Here is a 24620-nt window from a genome sequence, read left to right on the forward strand (position 1 = left end):
AGGGGCCACAGGAACAGTTATGAGGGGCCAGGGAGCTGGCCAGATAGCCTGCCCCAAGGACACTGCAAGCAAGGGGATTCTGGAGCAAATGGCCCTGGGTCTTGGGGCCCTCTAAAGGGGCTCTTTCTGTGTCTGGAGCCCATGCATTGCCTCATTCCTCTCCTGCTCTCAGGACGCCTGTCATAGCTGGAGGAATCTTCGTGATCGACAAGTCCTGGTTTAACCACTTGGGAAAGTACGACGCCCAGATGGACATCTGGGGAGGAGAGAATTTTGGTAAGTTGGGAAATAATACAGTGAAACCCGGAAAAGCCAGAACCTTTGTAATGCAGAAACCTGTCAGAGAAGGAAAACTCAAATATTTTCTACTAAAATAAACAATAGAAAAGTGGTAAGACTGCACCCTGTCAGACATGGAAAAACAAGTTTTTCCCATCAAGGTTCAGCTCTCACAGGCTTCACTGCAGTGATAATAGGTAACCCTGATTGAATACTTTCTATGCATGAGACCCTGTTCTAAGGAATTTACACATATTAACTCATTTAATCCTCCCAAAACCCTAATCCTCACAAGGACCCTAATAAGAATGTAAGTATTGTTATTATAATTAAGTACTATTATTATCTCCACTTTACAGATAAAGAAACTGAGGCACAGAGAGGTTAAGTGATTTGTCCAGAGCCACACAGCTAGTAAGCAAAGGGATTTAGTTGCTCAGGGGGAGCATGTGGCCACGTGTGTGTGGAAGAACACACAGACCGCAACATGGATTGCAGCTTAAACATGTAGCTGCTTCCCTACCCTACTTCCACTTGTTTGCAGAAAGGCTGGGAGGTGGGCAGTAGAGGATGGTGGTTAATGTAAGCAATGGGGTCAGATGGCCTGAGTGCACATCTGGATCCTACCACCTACAAGTTCTTTGGTCCTGGGCAAGTGAAAGCCTCTGTAAGCCTCAGTTTCCTTAAGAGGTTGTTAAAAGTACTAAATGAGATAATGAGCGAAAACACATAGCCTGTGCTGGCGGCCATTACCATTACTCATGATTCCATAAGGAACCCCCAAAGACCCAAGAGAGGGAAGGCAGCCACACACAAACACACACACACACACCCTTCTCAGCGTGTCACTCAAGGTCCACATGGCACTATGGAAAGGTCGCAGGATGGGTTGGAGCCTGGACTCCAGTGTGTGATATCTTTGGGTAAGTCAGTCAACCTTGTTGAATCTGTTTCATTTGCAAACTGGGAAGTGAAGAGTATTCATCTCCCAGAGTGGCTGGTGAGGGTCCGGTTCCATAGGTGTGTGTGTCAGCCAGTGCCCTGGCAGGAGACAGACTGCACCCAACATGTGCACTTTGAGGAGGGTTTACTAGAGGGCCTATTTACATGGTGGTGGCGGGTATAGGGAACCACAAGAGATAGTGTACTACTGGATGGGGCTGGGGACCGCTGGAAAGTGTAGCCACCCCTAGGTCTGAATAAGCTGTGTGGAGAGGGCCCTGACAGGAGCCCTCACAGGAGAGGGCACATACAGCCAGCCTGTGACACCCAGGTACAGGGTGCCAGGGGGATAAATACTCACCCTTGCTCTCTTCCCCCTCTGATCTCCTGCTGGTACCTCCTACTGGCTGAACCTGTCAGCCCAAGAAAAGGAAGCTCAGTGATGCAGCCCCCACAGCAGCCTCCCAGGTACAGAGCAAGGTGGAGAAGGCGGGAGGGAGAGCCCAGAAGGTTCTTTGTGGCCTGTAAAATGCCAAAGCCTGTTCTTGCTGTCACAGTGGACTCAGTGCTTTCCCACTGTTGCCTTTTTCATCCTGCCCAGGTTCTTGTGAAAGAAGTAGGATTGGTAGTATCTCGCCCATTTGACAGATGAGAAAACCGAGTTTCAGTCGGGAGCCTCCGTGTTTTACAGGTGTCTGTAACTCCTTTACCAGAACAGCTTAAGTGTTGTGGGATGTTATCAAAGTCTGTGTTTCTGAGAAGATGTTGGGAGCAGGACACTTTTTCCTCTCTCTGATCAGGAAACAGATAAGCAGTGGGACTTAAGCCAGGCCTGATCCTGACATACAACCTGCCATAGTGGAAATAGGCGTTGGGTTCCCCCCCCTTTGCAACTTACTCTTGGAAACCGTTTCCAGGCAGGCATTTAAAGGCATAAATTCTGGGAACTGGGATGCAATGACCCTTCCATTCCAACTGCCTTTCATGTGTTTTGGGCCTCCGTGACCTCCTTTGTGTCCTAGTCTCAGCCTGAAAGGAGCTTTGGTGAAACCAGTTTCCTGTAAAGACTTGCAGGGCTGGGAAACTAACGGTCTCTCCTTCACTGCATCCTGAGGCCTTTTCTCAGAGGCCGGGCCGGACTGAGAAACAGTGAATGATCAAATAGCCAACTTCAAACCCCGCCTGAGGCAAGGGTGCCGTGGTTGGGTTACTTGAAAGGTAAACTATGGAGTGGTTCTGGGGAAGGTTTTGTTTCTTATAAGGAATTCTAAGTACTTTCTAGGCTAGCCGTGGTGTTCAGACATTCAGCTGCTGGGACCAGTTTTGAGCTGTGAGGCTTCCGCCGCTGGTGGGTTTGAGCCTTTCATTTTATTCCTTTGTTGAAGAAAAGAGATGCCCAAACGGAAATTCACTCCTGTGTCCCCCAGGAGATCCAAACCCAGGAGCCCAAAAGCCAGCTTGAGCGGGGTGGCAAGTGTGAAAACCTTGGGTTTCACATTAAGGACCCATTTATTTTTTTAATTGAGGTGAAATTCACATAACATAAAATCAGTCATTTTAAAGGGTACAATTCAGTGGCATTTAGTACATTCATATTGTTGTGCAACCACCACCTCTATGTACTTCCAACGCGTTTTCATCGCCCCCAGAAGAAAACTCTACAGCCAATAAGCAGTTACTCCCCGTTCCTCTTCCCCACAGCCCCTGGCAACTGTCGATCTGTTTTCTGTCTCCATGGATTTACCTATCCTGTTATTTCATATAAATGGAATCACATTCTGTGATCTTTTGTGTCTGGCGTCTTTCACTTAGCATAAGGCTTTCAAGGTGCACCCACATTATAGAGGCATCAGTGCTTCATTCCCTCTTACGGCTGAATGATTTTCCGTTGTATGTATATACCACATTTTATTTATGCATTCATCAGTTGGCAGACGTTTGGGTTATTTCCATCTTTTGATTAATGTGAATAGTGCTGCCATGAATATCCATGTACACGTATTTGTCTGCACACTTGTTTTCAATTCTCTGGGAAATATACCTAGGAATGGAGTTGCTGGGTCATGTGATAATTCTGTTTAACTTTTTGAAGGAACCATCAAACTGCTTTCCACAGCGGCTACACCATGTTACATTCTCACCAGCAGTGTATGAGGGTTCCCGTTTCTCCACATCCTCTCCAATACTTGTTATTTTCCTTTTTTTTTTTTTTAATTGTAGCCATCTTGGTAGGTGTGAAGTGTTATCTTATTGTGGTTTTGATTTGCATTTCCCTATTTTTTTTTTTTAATGCAAATAAATGACTAATGATGTTGAGCATCTTTTCATGTGTTTGCTGGCCATTTGTATATCTTCCTTGGAGACATGTTCAAATCGTTAGCCCATTCTTAATTGAGTCGTTGGTCTTTAGGGATCCTTTTAAAAACATGGATCACATCACTTGATCACAGCTCAAAATTGCAAGGGCTCCGCTGTCACTCAGAGCAAAAGCCAAAGTCCTACCACTGGCCACTAGGCCCTATACCTTCTGCCCACACCCTCCACCCTTCAAAAGACAGACCCCATTAACTCTGCCCTCCTCTCCTATTTCTCCCACCCACCTCACCCCACTCCAGCCACACTGGCCTCCTTGCTGCTCCTTAAACTTGCCAGCCATGCTGTCACCTCCGAGTCTTTGCCCTTGCAGATACCTGTTTCTGGAAAGCTCTTTCCCTGATAGCCACAGGGCTAGTTCCCTCACCTTCAGGTCTTAGCTTAAGTGCCCCCTTTTCAGTGAGAATTGCCCTAGTCAGCCTAATTAACATTGCAGTCTCCCCCACCCCACTGGCCCTCTTCAGCCCGTTGTTGTGCTTAACTTTTCTCTACTGCACTCATCACCATCTGATTTACTATGTATCTTACTCATTTTCTTGTTTCTTATTGTATTGAGTTCCTGCCTCCTCCCACTAGAGTATAAGGGTTTCTAGAACAGTGTGTGACATCTAATAGGCGCTCAGTGAAAATCTGCTGAAGGAGCTAAAGAATCTGATTCAAACGGTGTGGCTTGCTGGACAAAATCTGAACTTTACATGGCAATTCTGCAATTGAGTATTTGGGTGATCTTGAAGAGATTATTTAACACCTTTGAGCTTCACAGTCCATAATACTGACTTTACATGGTTCCTGTGAGAATTAAATTAGATGTCGTATGTAAAGGGATGGCGTGTAGTGTCAGTACCCGTTGCCGTTCAGACAACTATGACTCATGGTGACCCCAAGTGTATCAGAGTAGAACTGTGCTCTGTAAGGTTTTTGATGGCTGGTTTTTCTGAAGTAGATCAAGGTGCCTCTGGGTGGACTCATTTCTCTAAATTTTCAGTTGGCTGCCAAGGGCATTAACGGTTTACACCACCTAGGAATTCTGGTACATAGTAAGTGCTCAGTAAATGGGTGCAGGTAATAGTTACAGCTATTGTTGTTGCCATTGTTGACAATGATAACAATGATAATAGTTAATAACAGCATGGAAAATATGAGCCAAGTGGGATGAAGTGATTTAATTAGCATTACAAAGTTAGTCTGGTAGAAATGGGACCAGAATGAAGATCTTCTGTCCCCTAGGTCTGTACCCACTTCTAAGGCCAGCTGCAGACCTCTGGCCTGGAGAAGGGACAGAGCCCTGGCAGGTGGTGGGCAAACTAGGGAAACCCACTAATATAGTCTGTTTGTGGATTTGATATGCTGAATGTTCAGCCCTGGCTCCTGAACCACATCCACCTGGTGCACAAGGCTCGCCAGAGGTGGGCCTTATCTTGCCTCCTTCCCTCCCCGCTTTGCATGTCAGTGGGAGAGCACTGACCAGCAATGCCAGGCAAGAGGCCCCAGACCTGGTCCGGATCATGAGTGTACCTGGGGCTAGAAGAAGCCAACTGGGGGGTGGGCAGAGGGACCAAGGCTGAAACTCATAAAAGAATTTTTTTTTTTTTAATTAAAAAAAAAAAAAAAAAAAAGAGCGAGGGTGGGTTATGGAGTTTCTGGGACAGGAAGGAGGTGTTTTAAAGTCACAGAGTGCCCAACTATAGGGTTAAAATGAAAGAAAATTGGAAATGAAAAGAGATTATGTGAGGTTCAGCCAGCTGTCAAGGTGGGCCCTTGCCAGAAATGGTGGCCGGTGGGTGGAGAACGGAGTGAGTAATTTGCGATGGCCCCTTCTGGGAAGCAGAATGGCCACTTCTTGCATCTCCTGATACTACCAGGGGCCCCAGGAATCTGCAAAAGCTCTTTCAGCTCGACTACCACCGTCCAAAGGAAGTGTATCTGAAGAGAACAAGCAGGTAGCCTGTAAATGGAGAGCACCTGGGCCAAGAGGGAGGCCTGGGGCCAGCCGGAAAGAGGCCAGCTGGAGCAGTCTGTGGCTTGATTGGTAGTTTTCCAACCTCGTAGGCACCCAGAGTTGGCTGGCAAGTAGATGTGTCTTCCTTAGCTCATGTCTGGTGGGGCTTTCCGGGCAGAGACTGGAAATGATGCTGCTGTTTGGTTCAGTTTTCCTTTAACTCATGGTCCTGATGTTCGCTCAGAGCTTTTCTCACTGCTCTCCCAGGGCTCAAATGTGGGGAGTGTATGTGGGGTGGGAGTGGGGGGCTCATGCACACACACATGCGCGGGGTGAGCAGTCAGGAACATGTGCAAGGAGTGAGTGTTCACCATTTAAACAGGCCCAGAAGCTCCAACCCCATCGTGTCTCCAATGAAATGCCAAAAAGAGAAGTCCACTCCTTCCCACTTTCATTCTGTGGGGACTTGCCAAGGGGCATCTTCTAGTCCTGACAGCTGCCATCTCCTGCAGAACTCTCTTTCAGGGTTTGGATGTGCGGTGGGAGCTTGGAGATTGTCCCCTGTAGCCGGGTGGGCCACGTCTTCAGGAAACGGCACCCCTACAACTTCCCTGAGGGCAATGCCCTCACCTACATCAGGTAGGTCCTAGTGGAACGAGCATGGGATTAGGAGCCAAGCCTCCTATGTTTTAGAGCCTAGCTCTGCCAGTTACTCACTATGTGACTTTGGGCAGCGACTCCCCGTCTCTGGGCCTCAGTTTCCCCCTCCCAGGTCTGGAATTTCAGGTACTTTTAGGGGTAGAAGGATGAAGGTGGGAATACTGCCACTAGGTCTGTCTTGACTTTGTCCATGAGAGCCTTGGGAAACTGGCCAAATGACTGACTGATTACTGGCCTCCACTTGTTGATACCCAAGTACTGGTCATGGGTGCCAGTGTCCCAACCCTGACTTAAGAAAATACTTGCATCTGCCTACCCATGTCCCACTGTCTTAAGAAGAAGTGAGGGGGTCTTGGCAGACCACCCCAAGACATACTCTCCTGATGGAGGTGGCGAGAGGTGGATGGGAGGAGTTGTAATGAGCATCCCCTCCTCATCAGGATGATTCTGATCCTGGTGAGGTCTGTGCTTATGTGTGTAGAGTGAGGAGCAGCAGCTACCCACGTCTAGCTAACTAAGTGACCTACTGTTTTGTTTGGCTTCCCATTGCACCCCATTTTTATGCTGCTGAGCTGATCCCGACTCATAGCGACCCTACAGGACAGAGCAGAACTGCCCCATAGAGCTTCCAGGGAGTGCCTGGCGGATTTGAACTGCTGACCCTTTGGTGAGCAGCTGTAGCACTTAACCACTGCACCACCAGGGTTTCCATTACATATATAGACACCCACATATCAGTATATATATATTACATATTATGTTTTTACTCCTTATACTATGTATAAAGAAAAAAGGAAAAGTCTCCGTTACCCAGCCTTATGTTACCCAGCCTTATCCTTATGTATCCCACTTGTCTCTCCAGAAATAACTACTGCAAATAGATTGCCGCTAATCATGCCAAGCCTTTCAATTCATTTTCATATATATTTTATAGAGAGACACACAAATTTTATATAAATGGAGTCATGCTATATGTTTTTTCTGCAGCATGCTGCTTTTACATTCAACACTATGTATCCTTCCATGTCAGTGCATACTAACCATAGCATCCTTTTTCAAGGCTGCCTAGTACTCCAAAATGTAGAAGTAGTTAATCACTCTCCTACTGACAGGCATTTACGTTGTCTCCAATGTTTTGTTAAACAAGAATTCTTGTACATGTCCTTTGCACTTAGATGTGGGTATTTTCTTCGACTAGATTTCTAGGAGTAGAGAGTCAAAGAATATACATACCTACAAAGATAATAGGTATAGACAGGCTGTCCTCCAAAGAGACCGTGCTAATTTATGCGACTCCAAACCAGTATTGTTTTGCATATGCTCATGAGATTCTCCTTGCCTTGTACTGTACAAAGCTAATCTTCATCTTGACTCTGTTGACTACTCCCTGGTGACTTTGTTTTGCTCTTTCCTCTGCTTTTAGGAATACCAAGCGCACTGCAGAGGTGTGGATGGATGAATACAAGCAGTACTATTATGAGGCCAGGCCCTCGGCCATAGGGAAGGCCTTTGGCAGGTAGTTCCCCTCCTGCTCCTTTGTTGGCCTCCTCTCACCCATGTTGGCACAATCTTAGCGCAATACAAAATGGTGTCTCCATCAGGGAACCACTCACAATCTCTTTGTGACTGAGCTCCCACCCTGGTGGGCTCCTCTGGGCCCCGGTAGGGTATAAAACACAGAGACAAGACCCTGGTCCTTAAGGGGTATGTGACCTCATGGGGAAAATGAAGAGGGAACCTCGCTGATGAAAGACTTCCCCAGTCCAAGCTTTCTACAGAAAAAGGGGCATCTGTGGGAGTAGGAGTACTGGAAAACCTGGTGGCGTAGTGGTTAAGAGCTACGGCTGCAAACCAAAAGGTCGGCAGTTCCAATCCACCAGGCGCTCCTTGGAAATTCTATGGGGCAGTTCTACTCTGCCTGATAGGGTCACTATGAGTTGGAATTGACTTGATGGCAAGGGGTTTGATTTCAGTGGGAGTGCTTAGGGAAGGGCTGTCTGAGGAAAGCACTGGAGGTTTTGCCACTACCCTATTGTTCAAAGTCTGACTGTGATCTGTTAGCTTGTTTTCCTGCCATGGACTACAGTCTAGTTAAGCATTCCCAAGCTGCAGATGGGTTGTGAAATCAATTTAGTGGGCCATGACCAATATTAAAGAGAGAGAGAGAGAAATTGTACACTATAGATTAGAGTAGTACAGAACAGGATAGAAAATAGCAGAGTTGATTGCAGTTAAGGGTAAGTATTGTTTTGTGAAAATCCTATTTCAGGTGTGTGTGTGTGTACCGATATATGTACGTGGTGTATACTAGATCACAATGAAGATGTATTTATTTTTTCTTAAGATTGTGGTCTAAAAAGTTTGAAAAACATTATTAATGATTATAAATGAATCCTCTGTTTATTTATATCTATCCCTTTTAATAAAAAGAGTTAGATCACCAGATATTTCTTTTAGTGAGGAATTAGCAATTATTGAGGCCCTACCCATGCCAGCTCCTATGCCAGGCTCTTCGTATTCCTTAATTCATCTGATTCTTACAAAAGCCTTAGGAGGTAGGTGATCATGTCCCCAGTTTCCTGTGGAGAAACCAAGGCTCAGAGAAGTGGTGATGGGGGTCATTACGGTCAGTGTAGGTGAGCAAGGTGAGGGGATGGAACTGCATCTGTGCTGGTCCCAAGGACACATCAGCTTGTTCTTGTGAAATTCCTGAAAGATGTTTAAATCTTCCTTTTCTTATTGTTAGAACCCTTTCTTCTAAAGTGGATGCAGGAAAAGAATACTTCTGGTTAATTAAGGCTCTGCTCCCTCTATATATATAAGAGCCAATTTATGGTATGCTAGCTGAGATCTCAGGGGGCAGTGGCGGCTCAGTGGTACAATGCTCACCTTCCATGCAGGCGACCACGGTTGATTCCAGGCCAGGGCACCTCAAGTGCAGCCACCACCTGCCTTTCAGTGCAGGCTTGTGTGTTGCTATGACGCTGAACAGGTTTCAGTGGAGCTTCCAGACCAAGACAGACTAGGAGAAAGACTTGGCAATCTACTTCCAAAGATCAGCCAATGGAAACCCTATAGATCACAACCATCCCGTCAGCAATCCATCATGAGGCTGGCACAGGACCAGGCAGTGTTAGGATCGTTGTGCAGGAGGTTGCCCTGAGCCGGGCCAACTTCATGGCTGCTAACAACTGAGGTCTCAAGGAGTACGATGCCAGGAGTAAAACATGGTCCCGGTGAGCTGGGTTCATCATGAAAGGTTAACTCTGAACAGGACTCTGAGGAGAAAAAAACGAGAAATGGCCATGAGACCGGGGGTGAGCTTGTAGATCAGATACTGACATAAGGCAAGTGGCCAAGGCCAGACAGGACAGGCCCCTGGTCCTTGTCTGCGGAAGCAGGCGGGAAGAGGAAGCCGACCTGCAGGGCCCTCAGGGCTGTTCCCGGCCACAGGCCCGAGGAGGGGCCTCTGCTGTCCTCTCTGCGGCTTCCTCCCCGAAGCCCCTGCTAGGGGGCCAAAACCTGAGGCTTGCCTTCTCCTTCAGTGTGGCTACGCGGATTGAGCAGCGGAAGAAGATGAACTGCAAGTCGTTCCGCTGGTACCTGGAGAACGTCTACCCAGAACTCACGTGAGTGCAGCCTTGTGCGTCTGACCTGGTGGGCTGGGGGGTTATGGCAGCGGCGTCTTGGGGGACCACCACCAACCTTAGACCTCCCATCCCAGACCGTCCGGCACTTTCTGGCTGCTGGTGTTTATCTTCACGTGAAGGCTCCGGGGGATCCGAGAGGGTATTACCAAGAGTTATAAATTAGGAATGGTAGGTGCTGAATTTTTAACAGACTGGGTCTTAAAGGTAGAAGCAGACATTGTCCCCTGAGGAAACCAACACTGCGTTCTGTAGCAAAGGGCGCAGAAACAGTCATCCCCTTTGACCCTGTTCTTTCCCTTTTGGGAATTTATCCCAAGAAAATAAAGCAACCAGAGCAAAAAGCTGTTGGCAAGTAGATATTTATTGCAGCCTTTTCTGCTGCTGTGGAAAAAAAAAAGAGAAACAAGTAACAATAAGGCTGGGTTTAGTGAATCTCCATGCATCAACTTAAACAAATATTATGCAGCCATTAATATTATAATCATAAAAACTGTGAAAAAACATGGGCAAATGTTTGCTGTAGCAGATGAGGAAGGAAAATGCAAGTGGTGTGTACACGAGGGTTGTAGTTACGTGTAGATGCCTGTACATTCTAAACAGGACCGTGCTTAAGAAGCAGTAATGGCTGGGGGCGGGGTAGGGGAGATTGTTTTTGTCTTATTTTAAAATCCTTTCCAGTGTCTTGGTTTCTTCCACATGGCTCATTACCTCACCTCCTTCAGGTCTTGACTCAGATGTTCCCTTCTCAGGGAGACTTGCCCTGACCACTGCAAATCTGCAGCACCGTCACCCTCCCCAGCACTCCCTGCTTTATTTTTCTCTGTAGTCCTTATCACCATCTGGCTTACTCTATATTTGGCCGGTTACTGGTTACTTTTGTTGTCTGTCTCTCCCTACTTGACCATAAACTCCATAAGGGTGGAGGCTTTTATCTGTTTAGTTCACTGCTTTATTTCTAGCATCTAGACTGTGCCTGTCACAAAGTAGGCACTCAAATGTTACTGAACGAACAAATTGCATAATCAATATGCCGAAATCCTGTCTTTGATATTAGTGTTCTCCCTTCTACAGCAGTCACCTTGGGAAACTGAGGGCATTCCACCTCAGCCAGCTTTCTCTCAAGGATGCTGCCGTGGCTTTCCAGAACATTCCTTCTCTTTCAGAGTTGCCCTCACAGCTCACAAAGCCTCAAAGAAGGCACATCTTTGTCCTTTGAGGACAGACTTGATTTTTGAAAAGCAGCCATAGTTAAGTGTAGCCGAGCCCAGTGAATAAGCTAAAACAACAACCATGCTGTGCAGGTCAGACAAAATAATATAATTCTAGGGCCTTAATGATACGTGGCACTAAAGTAACAAGACTAAACTGACTCTGGGAGCAATTTCCAAAGAACTCCAAAACGGTTTGAGTAATGGCAGCATCCTTAAAGAAAGTTGGCAACCTGGATAACCCCAGCTCCCTAGGCAATAGCTGTAAAGAGAGAAAGATTAATTTTTATAAAAAATGTAATAAATGAATAAGAATTTCCTGAAATGACTACTTTTAAGGGAACAGTACTCATTCAGATGTGTTATTTTTTTGAGACACTGGGGCAAAAAGAAGAGTCATTTCTTTACATTCTGACAGAGTTTTAACAACATTTGAATGGAGTCCATAGACTCTAGGCCTAGGGGATGGTAACTGGGGGAGTGGGGAGCCTGTGGGAAGCGTCACGGAGGCCTGGGGATATGTCTTGCTCACCACACCCCAGTTCCACATACACAGTGTCCCACTGCATCACCTGAGGACCAAGAGGAGGAAGTATTTTATAGCTACCAGAGACACAGATTAATCACAAAACAGGAGAATGGAGGAAACCAGCTATGTTAACTGGGGAATAGAAGTCCGTCCTGTCACTGTGTAAAAGTTAACAAAATGTTTTTTTTTTTTGAGATAGAAACCCCACAACCAGATTTTATTAGATGGCTCACACTCAGCCAACTCAGTCATGTTCTGCCTCGATTCTCAGGCGGGGTGCCAGGAGTGGATCAGCTTGTTGATTAGAAAGGAGATCTCTGGATGCAAATGATATCAACTTTCTTCCAAACAGGGAATCCTAATAGTTGTCCACACTTGCAGATGGTCAGTGGGGAAACTCTTTGAGGAGGCTGAAGGAAGAGGCCTTCGTTTTCCTAGGCCAGCCTGCGACCCTGCAGAGCTCTGCTTCTTATCAAGGTCAGAGTTCTGCAGCTGGCCTCCACAACTGTTAATTTGTTCCTTTTTGTTAGGACTGCCAGGAACAGTTGTGCAGGCTGTGCATTGCACAACCACACTACTGTCTTCGAGGGTGCTGGTCACACAGCAGATGTTGTATGTTTATTACAACAATTCCTGGAAGATGGCAGTATACTCCTTCTAACAAAACCAGTGTATTCTAACAGATGGAAGTAGAGTGTCTTGAGGAAGGGGCACCTATTGCTATTTCTACAAAGGCATCGTAAGGGCTAATGGCAGCCCTGCCTGGAGGAAATCCATAGATCTTGCCTGTTGCTCTGATCTTGAACAAGTTTTAGCAGAACTTGTAGACTAAGGCAGACTAGGAAGAAAGGCCTGGCAATCTACTTCCAAAAATCAGCCAATGAAAACCCTATGGATCACAATGGTCTGATCCACAACCAATCATGGGAATGGTGCAGGACTGGGCAGGGATTTGCTTTGTTGTGTATGAGGTCACCATGAGCTGAGGGCCAACTCCATGGCAGCTAACAACAACAAGACAATGTTTCTTATGTCATCGTGTGTACGCATCTAAGCATATTTTCCTGTGCATATAAAGTGTTTTAATAATATATACTATTTTGAAACATGACTGTTGTGCTTCTCGGTATGTTGTGAACATTTTCTCACATTACTAGATATCCTTCCACAGTCTTTTTTTTTTCTAAATTTTGTTTATTTATTTTGTTGCTGTTGAGAATATACACAGCAGGCCATACACCAATTCAGCAGTTTGTACATGTACAGTTCAGTGACATTGATTACATTCTTTGAGTTGTGCAACCATTCTCACCCTCCTTTTCTGAGTTGTTCCTCCCGCACTAACATGAACTCACTGCTTCCTAAGAGTCCTATCTAATCTTTTGAGTTGTTGTTGTCAATTCGATCCCGTATAGATAGATCTTGAAAGAACACAATGCTCAAGCAGATTTCTTTTACTGGTTAAGCTAAACTATTGTTTGGTTTTAAGAAGACTTCAGGGTATATTTTTGGTTTAAGGTTTAAAGATTATCGCAGGGCAATAGTTTCGAGGGTTTATCCAGCCTCCATGGCTCCAGAAAGTCTAGAGTCCAAGAGAATTTGAAATTCTGTTCTGCATTTTCCCCTTTTGATCAGGATTCTTCTGTGGAATCGTTGACCACAGTCATTCCTAATGGCTGTGGAGTTTTCCATCCTATATATGAATTAGAATTCGCTTTAGCCTGTCCCCTATTGTTGGATATCTAAGAATTTCTAGTTTTCAGTGTAATCAGCCACACTGAGGGAAATATTTTTTAACTGAAATCCCTGCATACATCTGAAACTATTTCCCTAGGATAATACATTCTCAGAAGTGAGATTATTAGGTCAAAAGTGTGCACATTTTTAAGGCCCTCAATACATAATACCACATTGCTCTCCATTAAGCTTGGGCCAATTTATGCCCTCAACAACAGGGCATAAGTAGATCCATTCCCACAGCAATTGCCAACACTGGGCATTGTCATAAAAAAGAAAAGGAAAAAAAGTGCGTATATATGTGTATATGAACACATATATGGTAAGCAGTGGTAACTAATTTGCATTCGATCATTGGTGAGATTGGACATGCCGCCGTATTTATGTGTTTTAAATTGCCTCTTCAAAGCAACCCCTTCCCTGTCATTTTGACACTGGTTGTTGAGCCCACATTTAGGCCCCAGCCTCTCCCTAGGCTCTCCTCTTTCTGGACTGAGGAGCCTGGTGTTCTGGCTGGAGCTCTCTACCCCAGGGGCCTCTGTGTCTCTGGACCTGGCCTGGAGGAGCTGCTTAGAAGGTCCCATTGAGGAAGGAGGCCCAGTCTTCCTGTTCCCTTACTGTCCTCTGCTCACCTCCTCTTCGGCCCCACAGGGCCCCTTTCCACCGAGCCCTCGGTGCCCTGGGAGCTGGCGGATGTTGCCCTTTAGCAGAGTGTGTGGGTAGGCCCAGAGGGGTGGGCAGAGGACCACCCTGACTGCTGCCTTTTCTCTCAGTGTCCCGGAGAAGGAAGTGCTCCCTGGCACCATAAAGCAGGGTGTTAATTGCTTAGAATCCCAGGGCCAGGACACAGCTGGTGACACCCTGCTTGGAATGGGGATTTGCAGAGGGTCTGCCAAGAACCCCGTTGCGGCCCAGGTAAGCAGCTGTGGACCTCTGGTTGGGACTGGGAGTGGGAGGAGCCGGTGGCGTTGTCCAGGAGTGGGGTGAGGGGCTTCCCTCTGCTCATTCTCATCCTCTCTGTCTATACCCTCCATAAACCCACTTTCCCGGGGCCCTGCAAGTTGTTGCCTCTCACTCTGCGCCTTGGGTCTGCTCCTGCCACATTCTCACCCCCTTTCCAGCCTGTGCCCCACCCACTTTCTTCTTGAAGAGAGAAAAATGCTGTCCAGACAGTACTCAGCTCTCTCCTGGGATGCAGCTTGCACGCCAGGCAGCAGGGCGTCCTGGACTGTGTGCGTGCAATGCACTGGGTGCACACAGGGGCAGCATATGAGTGTCCGTGGTCCACATCAAAGCCAGAGCCGGTCATGGAGACCCCCAACCTCGTCCAGCTCCATGGCTGTCTTGGTCCCATGTCCACTCTTTTTCTCCCAGCCTCCACCATCCTTTGGTGCCTCTTCTATTTCCCTCCAGCCAGTACCAGTTCACCTACACGCCCCGCCCCCACAATATTTTATTATGAAAAATTCCAAACATACAGAAAAGTTGAAAGAGTTGTACACTGAATACCCATACGCCCACCCCTAGCTTCTATCCCTGTTAGCAGTATGCTGTATTTGCTTTATCCCCTATCTGTCCAATTATCCCTCCACTGTTGATCTTGCTTTGTGACTCAGGCTTTCTGGTCCCTGTCTTGCAGGAGTGGCTGTTCAGTGACCATCTCATCCAGCAGCAGGGCAAGTGCCTGGCTGCTGCCTTCCCCTCCCCTGGGGCCCTGGTCGCACTGCAGGCATGCAACTTGAAAGAAGGCAGTCAGGTAAGCTTCCTCACTCTGATGGATACATTGCAGCCCTGGGCCCTGGGGACAGAACAGCCAGCAGCCCCAGGTCGAGACAGACTCAGATAGCTCTCCAAAGAGTATCTGTGGGAGCCTAAGTCAACATATGTCGCTGTTAGTTGCTTCTGAGTCCATTCCGGCTCATGGCAACCCCATGTGTGTCAGAGTAGAGCTATGCTCCACAGGGTTTTTAATGGCTGATTTTGGAAATAGCTTGCCATGCCTTTCTTCCAGGTGCTTCTGGGTGGACTTGAACCTCCAACCTTTTGGTTAGCATTCGAGCACATTAACCATGTACCCAGAGCCTGTGCTAACAGTTTTACATAGATCATCTCACCTAGTCATCCCAGCAACCCAGGGACATGCGTCCTAGTAATATTCCCATTTTATAGGTGAGTTTTTTTTTTTTATAGGTGAGTAAACTGGGGCTCACTGAACTTAAGAAACATGTATCAGGTCACACAGCTGGTAAGGAGAAGAGCTGGGATTCCAGCCCAGATCAGTGTGACTCCTAAGCCCACAGTTTTAACTTAGCACATAGTTGGTACTCAGTAAGTGTTTCTTGGCTGACTGACTGACTGGGGATACGGAGATTCGATAGGTGATTTCTAAGCAGCAAAGACCAGCCTCAAGTGAGCACTGCCTTTTCCATTTGTCAAACACTTTCACCCATGCTGTCTCCGTTAATCCTGGGAGACAGGCCCACCTGTCAAGGAGGAAACCGATGCTCAGAGGGATGAAAGTGCTTGGTCAGTGTACACAGCAAGGCAGTGGCAGGGTGGAAACTAGAAGCTGGGTCTCCAGAGCAGCCCGGCTCCCTTCTGTGCAGCTCCCTTCCTGGCTAGGAGGGCTACCCCGCTGCCCAGGGAAAGGGATGTGAAGGCAACGCTGCTTCAGCTCTCTGCTCACCCTTCCTGGTCGCCTCCTGTCCCTGACCCAGGCCAGCCTGCTGGTCAGTATGGGGGTGAGGGGGGTGCCTGGCTCTCTAATTTGGCCTACAGGGTTCCTCTCATTCCTTTTCTGTTTGCCCGGATCAGCTCTTTTTTAGGGATGACTGGCAGCTTGCTATTTCATTCTGGAAAAGCAGCCAGACTCCCTCCAGCCTGGCTCTGTGTGTGTGTGTGCACAAGAGAGCTGAGAGAATGGTGGGCTATGCCCTGCTCTCTGGACTGCCTGGGTTGCAGAGCCCTCCACTGGATTCTACAGCCCATGCTTAGTGCTGCCTCAGCATTCAGCCCTCTGTAGCACAATGGCTGCTCCTTCCTCTTTCTCCCTCACTAGACTTTAAGTTCCTTGGGCCCAAGGACAATGTCCTTCTTTCATTCTCCACACCAGCATGACCTGCACATTCCCTGGCACCAGATAGGCACCAATACGTGTTTGTTTTATGATGAATGAATCAATCAAACTCTCAGTCACTAGGAGGTGCCCCCCAAATTGCAGTATTCTCACTGATCCTCTCTGAAGCTCTTTCTGACTGGGGGCATGTGCCTGTCCTGTCTACCCCCAGGCTGCTTATCCTCTGCCCCCTTCCCCCTGCCCCCTGCCCTGCAGTGAGGCCCATGCTCACAGTCTCCCATTTAACCAGAGAACCCACCTCTCTGAGGTTAAAGCCGTGAGCCCACCTCCACTACCTCCTTGTTGAGGCCAGAGCTGGGAAGTAGCTCCAGGGGCAGCCTCTACTCAATATTTCTCATTTGGGGCTGAAACATCCATTTTCTCCTTGTGCTGACCTAGCCTGCAAGGCTTGTAGGAATTTCCCTTGGCCTCATTCATTCTGTTCCTGAAAGTTCTACCAGGTCCCACAGTACTCTGAGTGCCTCTACTCCTCTCAGGAGGACAGGATGAAGAGCTCTTCAGTTGCCAGATGGATGCCTTCTAGAATCTGGGTCTTCTTTCATGGTCCTCCTTTGGCCCCATTTCCAAATGCCCTTGGCTTTCATGTATTTGAGAGGCTCTTGTGAACTAGAGCAGGTGTGAGGAAGTCAGCAGATCCCAGCGTAGACACTCCCCTCACCTCTGAGCCTCTACTACCTACCTTGCAAGGAATTTACACGAACTGAAAGAGATGGGAGAATGCTCCGGCCAGGCCCAGAACTGAGTGTCCAGGAGAGTCCGTGGGGCCCTGAGACTGTGCTGATGGTACTGGTAGGAAGTAAGAATACTGCAGTCTGGGGAGCACCTGCTCATGATTGGGTGATTGATTGATGGATTCATCATAAAACAAACATCTATTGGGTGCCTGCTTGGTGCCAGGGAATGTGCAGGTCATGTTGGTGTGAAGATTGAAAGAAGGACATTGCCCTTGGCCCCAAGGAACTTACAGTCTAGTGAGGGAGAAAGGGGAGGGAGCAGCCATTATGTTACAGAGGGCTGAATGTTGAGGTATAACTAAGCATGGGCTGTGGAGCCCAGTTGAGGGCCCTGCAACCCAGGCAGAGTGGTCAGCAAGACATCCTGGGGGAGGGCATGGCCCCATTCTCCCCTGTTGGGTATTGCTTGGAGGTAAACATCAGGGACTAGAAAAGCACAAAGTGGTAGGATGCTGTGAATCCCAGAGGGGCCAAAGCCCTCTCCCACCCATTCCCCCTGCCCTTTATGCAGGGACCCCTCTCTGTTGGGGTCACATAGACCCAGAGAGGCTGATTCTCAGCCCCGACCTCTCACAGCCCTGTATTCCCAAGGGGAGTCTGGGATGCTCTGCCCCTACCTTCTACCCTGTGTGATAATCCCGAGTGGGTTCCCTTCTCTGCCCACCCCACGAACCCCTGCAGCTCTAGCCCTGGCCCCTGCAGCTGGTGCAGCTTGTCTTTCTTCTGGCTGCTCCAATAAGAACATGGATCCCTCCCCCTCAGGCATCTCTGGGCTCAATCCGTGTGTTTTGAACACCTCCCGTCTCTTAGAGAGGACAAGATGGATATAGGAAAAGCAGAGATGGTTGTATAGGAGAAAAACCAAAGATAGACTTATCTGGCTACTTATTCTTCCCTGAACTTAGAAACCTGGGTCTCAACCTCTCATCCCTTCTCCTAAGTGTTCCAATAACACACCATCCTCTATCTAAGCACTTCCAAAATGCTCTGTAGGAGCAACTCTTCTCCTCCTTGTTAAACCTGGGGGAAGGTGAGACATCAGGAGGTGAAGGCATTGTTCTGGGAGCCCCTTCATGACTCTGTGATAGGGGAACTCAAGTCCGCCTCCCCACCATCCCACTGGTCTCAATCTTCATCTCTGCAAAGATGGCAGCCCATTCCCACTAAAGGGTGTAGGTAACTGGCCTCATGGTTATGGCCAGAATCGTAGGGCTGCAAGGAGAAGAAATCTTGTTTCTAGGGAGCCTGTGGGGAGCCTATAGGGAGCTGATGGGTAAGCCCCAAAGGAGTAAAGTATGGATGAGCAGAAACTGTTGTGAACTGGAGAGTGAGAGCCCCAACCTACTGATGCAACGTAGGAAACTGGGCTCAATGTTTAATGAGAAGTTAGAAATGAAGATTTTTACATAAACACTATGCAGGCCAAGGAGTCCCTGGGTGGTGCAAGCAGCTAATGCACTCAGGCACTAACCAAAAAGTTGGCAGTTTGAATCCACCCAGAAGCATCTGGAAAGAAAGGCCTGGTGATCTTCCATGCTTCTGAAAAATCAGCCACTGAAACCCTGTGGAGCACAGTTCCACTCTGACACACATGGGGTCACCATGAGTTAGAATCGACTCAGCTACAACTGGTTGGTTGGTTGGTTGGTGCAGGCCAAAAAGAAGACATCTCCAGGTTAGACTCAGTCTATGGTCCTCTACTCAGCCCCCTCTGGTCTAGACAGTCACTTCATGCACACTACAGAAGCACCTCACTGAGAGTTGTTGTTAGGTGCTGTCGAGTCAGTTCTGACTCACAGTGACCTTATGCACAACAGAATGAAACACTGCTGGGTCCTGCGCCATCCTCACAGTTGTTGCTATGCTTGAGCCCATTGTTGCAGCCGCGGTGTCAATCCATCTCACTGAGGGTCTTCCTTTTTTTTTTCTGCTGACCCTCTACTTTACCTTCTCCAGGGAACTGATCCCTCCTGATAACATGTCTGAAGAATGTGAGACGTAGTCTTACCATCCTTGCTTCTAGGGAGTGTTCTGATTGTACTTCTTCTAAGACAGATTTGTTTGTTCTTTTGGCAGTCCATGGTGTATTCAATATTCTTCTTCAGCATCACAATTCAAAGGTGTCAATTCTTCTTTGGTCTTCCTTATTCATTGTTCAGCTTTCACATGCATATGAGGCAATTGAAAACACCATGGCTTGGGTCAGGTGCACCTTAGTCCTCAAGGTGATGTCCTTGCTTTGCAAGCTTTAAAGAAGTCTTTTGCAGCGGATTTGCCCATGCAATGTGTCTTTTGATTTCTTGACTGCCGCTTTCTTGGGTGTTGATTGTGGATCCAAGTAAAATCAAATCCTTGACAACCTCAATGTTTTCTCCATTTATCGTGATGTTGCTTATTGGTCCAGTTATGAGGATGTTTGTTTTGTTTATATTGAGGTGTAATCCATACTGAAGGCTGTGGTCTTTGATCTTGATCAGCAAGTGCTTCAAGTCCTCTTCATTTTCAGCAAGCATGGTTGTGTCATCTGTATAATGCAGGTTGTGAATGAGTCTTCCTCCAATCCTGAAGCCCCATTTTTCTTCGTAAAATCCACTTTATCAGATTATTTATTCAGCAATTGGATAGGTATGGTGAAAGGATACGACCCTGACGTACACCTTTTCTGACTTTAAACCATGCAGTATCCCCTTGTTCTGTTCCAATGACTGCCTCTTGATCCATGTACAGATTCCTCATGAGCACAATTAAGTGTTCCGGAATTCCCATTCTCCTCAATGTTATTCAAATTTGTTATGATCCACAGAGTCGAATGCCTTAGCATAGTCAATAATACACAGGTAAACATATTTCTGGTATTCTCTCCTTTCAACCAGGATCTATCTGACATCAGCAATGATATCCCTGGTTCCACGTCCTTTTCTAAATCCAGCTTGAATTTCTGGCACTTCCCTGTCAATATATTGCTGCAAGCACATTTGAATGATCTTCAGCAAAATTTTCCTTGCATGTGACATTAGTGATATTGTTTGATAATTTCCACATTTGGTGGGGTCACCTTTCCTGGGAATAGGCATAAATATGGAACTCTTCCAGTTGGTTGGCCAGGTAGCTGTCTTTTAAGTTTCTCGGCATAGACGAGTGAGTACTTCCAGCACTGCATCTGTTTGTTGAAACATCTCAATTGGTATTCCATCAATTCCTGGAGCCTTATTTTTTTGCCAATGTCTTCAGTGAAGCTTGGACTTCTTCCTTCAGTACCATCAGTTCCTGATCATTTGTTACCTCCTGAAATGGTTGAATGTCAGTCAGTTCTTTTTGGCATGGTGACTGTGTATTCCTTCCATCTTCCTTTGACACTTCCTGCATCGTTTAGCATTTACCCCATAGAATCCTTCAGTGTTGCAACTTGAGGCTTGAATTTTTTCCTCAGTTCTTTCAGCTTGAGAAATGCCAGGAGTGTTCTTCCCTTTTGGTTTTCTCTCTCCAGGTCTTTGCACATGTCATCATAATACTTTACTTTGTCTTCTCGACCCGCCCTTTGAAATCTTCTGTTCAGCTGTTTTACTTCATTTTTTCCTTTTGCATTAGCTACTCAGTGTTCAAATGCCAGTTTCAGAGTCTCTTCTGACATCCATTTAGGCCTTTTCTTTCTCTCCTGTCTTCTTAATGACCTCTTGCTTTCTTCATGTTTGATGTCATTCCACAACTGATCTGGTCTTCAGTCATTAGTGTTCAATGGATCAAATCTATTCGTCAGATGGTCTCTAAATTCAGGTGAGATATATATACTCAAGGTTATACTTTGGATCTCGTGAACTTCTTCTAATGTTCTTCAGTTTCGTCTTGAACTTGCATATGAGTAATCAATTGTCTGATTCACAGTTGGCCCCTGGCCTTGTTCTAACTGATGATATTGAGCTTTTCCATCGTCTCTTTCAACAGATGTAGTTGCTTTGATTCCTGTGTATTCCATCTGGCAAGGTCCATATGTATAGTTGCCGTTTATGTTGGTGCAAAAAGATATTTGCAATGAAGAAGTCATTGGTCTTGCCAAATTCTGTCATGCAATCTCTGGCATTGTTTCTAACACCGAGGCCATATTTTCCAACTACTGATTATTCTTTGTTTCCAACTTTTGCATTCCAATCACCAGTAATTACCAGGGCATCCTGATTGCATGTTTGATCAATTTCAGACTGCAGAAGCTGATAAAAAATCTTCAGTTTCTTCATCTTTGACCTTAGTGGTTGGTGCATAAATTTGAATAATAGTCGTATTAACTGGTCTTCCTTGCAGGCGTATGGATATTATCCTATCACTCACAGCGCAGTACTTCAGGATAGACCTTGAAATGTTCTTTTTGATGATGAATACAATCCCATTCCTCTTCAAGTTGTCATTCCCAGCACAGTAAACCATATGATTGTCTGATTCAAAGTGGCCAGTACCAGCCCATTTCAGCTCACTAATGCCTAGGATATCGATGTTTATGTGTTCCATTTCATTTTTGATGATTTCCAATTTTCATAGATTCATACTTCATACATTCCAGTTTCTGATTATTAATGGATGTTTGCAGCTGTATCTTCTCATTTTGAGTCGTGCCACATCAGCAAATGAAGGTACCAAAAGCTTGACTTCATCCACGTCATTAAGGTCGACTCTACTTTGAGGAGGCAGCTCTTCCCCAGTAGTATTTTGAGTGCCTTTCTACCTGAGGGGCTCATCTTCCCACACTCTATCAGGCACTGATCTGCTGCCATTCATAAGGTTTTCACTGGCTAATTCTTTTCAGAAGTAGACTGCTGGGTCTTTCTTCCTAGTCTGTCTTAGTCTGGAAGCTCAGCTGAAACCTGTCTGCCATGGGTGTCCCTACTGGTATTTGAATACCTGTGTCATAGCTTCTAGCATCACAGCAACACACAAGCCCCCACAGTACAACAAACTGACAAATGTGTGGAGGAGGGGAGGGGCTTAAAGCTTGTCTGTGGGAATGGGTTGGAGGGCCATATATAAGGGACACAAATCTGCTTAAATGAGGGGGGATGTCTTCTAGGTATATAAAAGGTAATTTACATACATACAAAATGAAGATACAGTCATGATTATTTTAATCATTGTTTTCCTCTCCCTCCCCCTCCCTGTAGAAATGGAGGAGAAAAGGCTCTTTCATCCAGCAGTCGGTCAGTGGGCTCTGCCTGGAGACACAGCCTGCTCAGCTGGTGACCAACAAGTGCCAGGCCGACACCCCAGCTCAGCAGTGGCAGCTGTTGCCACGCACATGACTGTAGCCCGGAGCCTCCTGTACCTTTTGCATGAGACTTTGGGACCAGAGGGGGGTTAGGGTGGGGGAATGTAAAGTGGGCCGTCTCCATCTCCTCACATTTCTGCCAGAATCATCAGCAAACACCCCTGCCGCCACATACATTTCTCCAAAGCCGATGCCCTCTCTGTCATCCCAGTTCTGCCCTGGGAGAGGAGGTGGTCACGATCCTGGACTGTGACTGGGCAAGCGCCCCTGGCCCTTGTTCTCTCCCTTACCCCTTCTGTGGGCCCTCCCCTGTTGGCTGCAGGGAGCAAGGACAGAAGCCCACACAGGGGCCCCTGTAGTGCCAGGCATGAGAGCAGACAGAGGGCGTCATGGATGGAGAGGTTGATGGCTGGGGACAGAGGGAGGGAAAGGAGAGGGGCAGCCTGTAGAGGCAAGTGAAGGACAGGAAGGAGGTGACCTGTCTGAGAGACACCAAGCCCAGGTGGGGGCTGCATTGGCGGGGGGAGGGATGGGGTCCTGGGGGCAAACGATGGGTAGTTTACAGAACATAGAAGAGCAGCAAAGCCCCCAAAGAGCAAGGCCTCTTCCTTTTGAGGTAGTTTCTCCCCCACTTCATCAGCCTGAAGACCTGAGCCCAGTGCTTTACCTCCAACCCTGCTGTTGCGGGTCCCTGGATGCTTAGCAAGAGGCTTCAGAGGAGTCTTTAGGGGCCGCCTTGGGACATGTTTATCAGACAGACTCCACTTCTTTTGCCCATGTGTTACCTGAGACCTCTCCCTCAAGCCTTAATGACCGGCTGGAGCCCTGTCCTATAGGATGGGCAGCCACCTTGCACCACTGATCAGCCCCTCCCCCATCTTAGTTTCTGACCCTTGCCTTCCCAAAGGTCTCTGTCTCTGTAAATACAGCATGATGGGGTCGGGGTGACAAAAATCACCTAAGTCATAAGAGGAGGCTTCAGACTAAGCTTAGACCTCATTCCACCTCCCCACCCTAGGAATCGTTCCCTAGAAGGGGCAGCCATTGCTGTGGGCTGGGAAGCTGGCTGGGGGCTTCTGTTACCTTCTTGCAGCCCCTGGGTCTCCTTTCTCCCTCCCTGATGACTTTGTCTTTAGACTGCTTCTGCTATCCTCATGCACCTCTTCCCCCACCCTACAGGTTCAGGCAGTGTGATCTTGGGCAAAAGGCTGTTGGTACCAGGACTCCAAAGTGAACCAGCCTGGGATGGACATGCCTAGCCCCAGGAGCCTCCAGTGTTTCATAGGCTTGGGATCCACGATCCCTAGGGATTCATGGATTCTAGAGAGTCTGGGAATCTCTTGAAATTATCCAAAAAATTGCATTTTCCTGGGAAGAGAGTCTGTGGCTTTTCTCAGCTTCTTAAAGAAATCCCTGATCCCCAGGGGGTTTTCTGCTCTGGACTGGACCCACCATCCACCTGAGCTCATCACCCATCTCCCTCCCTTGTGTGCCCAAACTGCCATCTTCCTGCCCCCTCCACATAGTGCTTGGGCTGGGAGCCAATTTCCCTTGTACGAAGTACCCACCCTGGAGGGTTCTCCACTGGTGTCCTCTGACCCTCTGGCTCTCCCCAGTGCCCTCTCAGCAGTGCTCCTGTGCCCTACTGTGTGCAACCCCCAACCCTCCACTCCACCTCCCTGGGGTCCTTCACCCTCACAGCCACACATCTCCATCTTCTATTGTGAGATTTCATCCATCTCCATCTCTATGGTCCTTGGATAGCATTCCTCTGGGATACCTCCTGCTGCAGCTTAGGACAGAACTGGAGCAGGGAGATGGCCTCTACTTAGAGGATGGATTCAAAGGCCTGGGCACCCTTGGGCATGGCTTTTTGGCTGTGGGGAGCACTGGCTTCTCTTGATGAATGTAAGAGGACTGTTGCTCAGAAGGCCTTTGAGAGGGTCTCTCCCTCGTTCCTATGTCTTGACCAGCCTCTGCACTTGCCAGCAGTCTTTTGTGGGGATTCACCCCTATTCTGTTTGCTTTTCCCATTCTTGACCAAAGCATGTGCCACTAGCTGTCCTTGAGGACCTAGTCTTTATGAAACAGACACCTGGAATAAAACCACTTTTCACGTGCTTATGTGCACCAGCACCTTTCTTTCTGATTCCATGGCCAAGCCCTTCAGCACCACCCTCCC

The 24620-nt window shown here is 47.4% G+C and overlaps 1 protein-coding gene across 1 annotated transcript in view; it reads left to right on the forward strand.

Annotated features, from left to right (window-relative positions):
• GALNT16 (polypeptide N-acetylgalactosaminyltransferase 16) overlaps positions 1-24558 on the forward strand; it is a 114416-nt gene extending 89858 nt beyond the window's left edge. The window contains exons 9-15 of the mRNA XM_003408523.4: positions 173-276; positions 6046-6172; positions 7617-7709; positions 9739-9822; positions 14091-14232; positions 14957-15073; positions 22335-24558. Of these exons, the coding sequence (XP_003408571.2) occupies positions 173-276; positions 6046-6172; positions 7617-7709; positions 9739-9822; positions 14091-14232; positions 14957-15073; positions 22335-22472 (805 nt within the window). The 3' untranslated portion in view covers positions 22473-24558. The remainder of the gene's footprint in view (positions 1-172; positions 277-6045; positions 6173-7616; positions 7710-9738; positions 9823-14090; positions 14233-14956; positions 15074-22334) is intronic.
• Positions 24559-24620: the final 62 nt, after the last annotated feature.

This window comes from Loxodonta africana, chromosome 10, assembly GCF_030014295.1.
Source record: "Loxodonta africana isolate mLoxAfr1 chromosome 10, mLoxAfr1.hap2, whole genome shotgun sequence".
Lineage (NCBI taxonomy): Eukaryota > Metazoa > Chordata > Mammalia > Proboscidea > Elephantidae > Loxodonta > Loxodonta africana.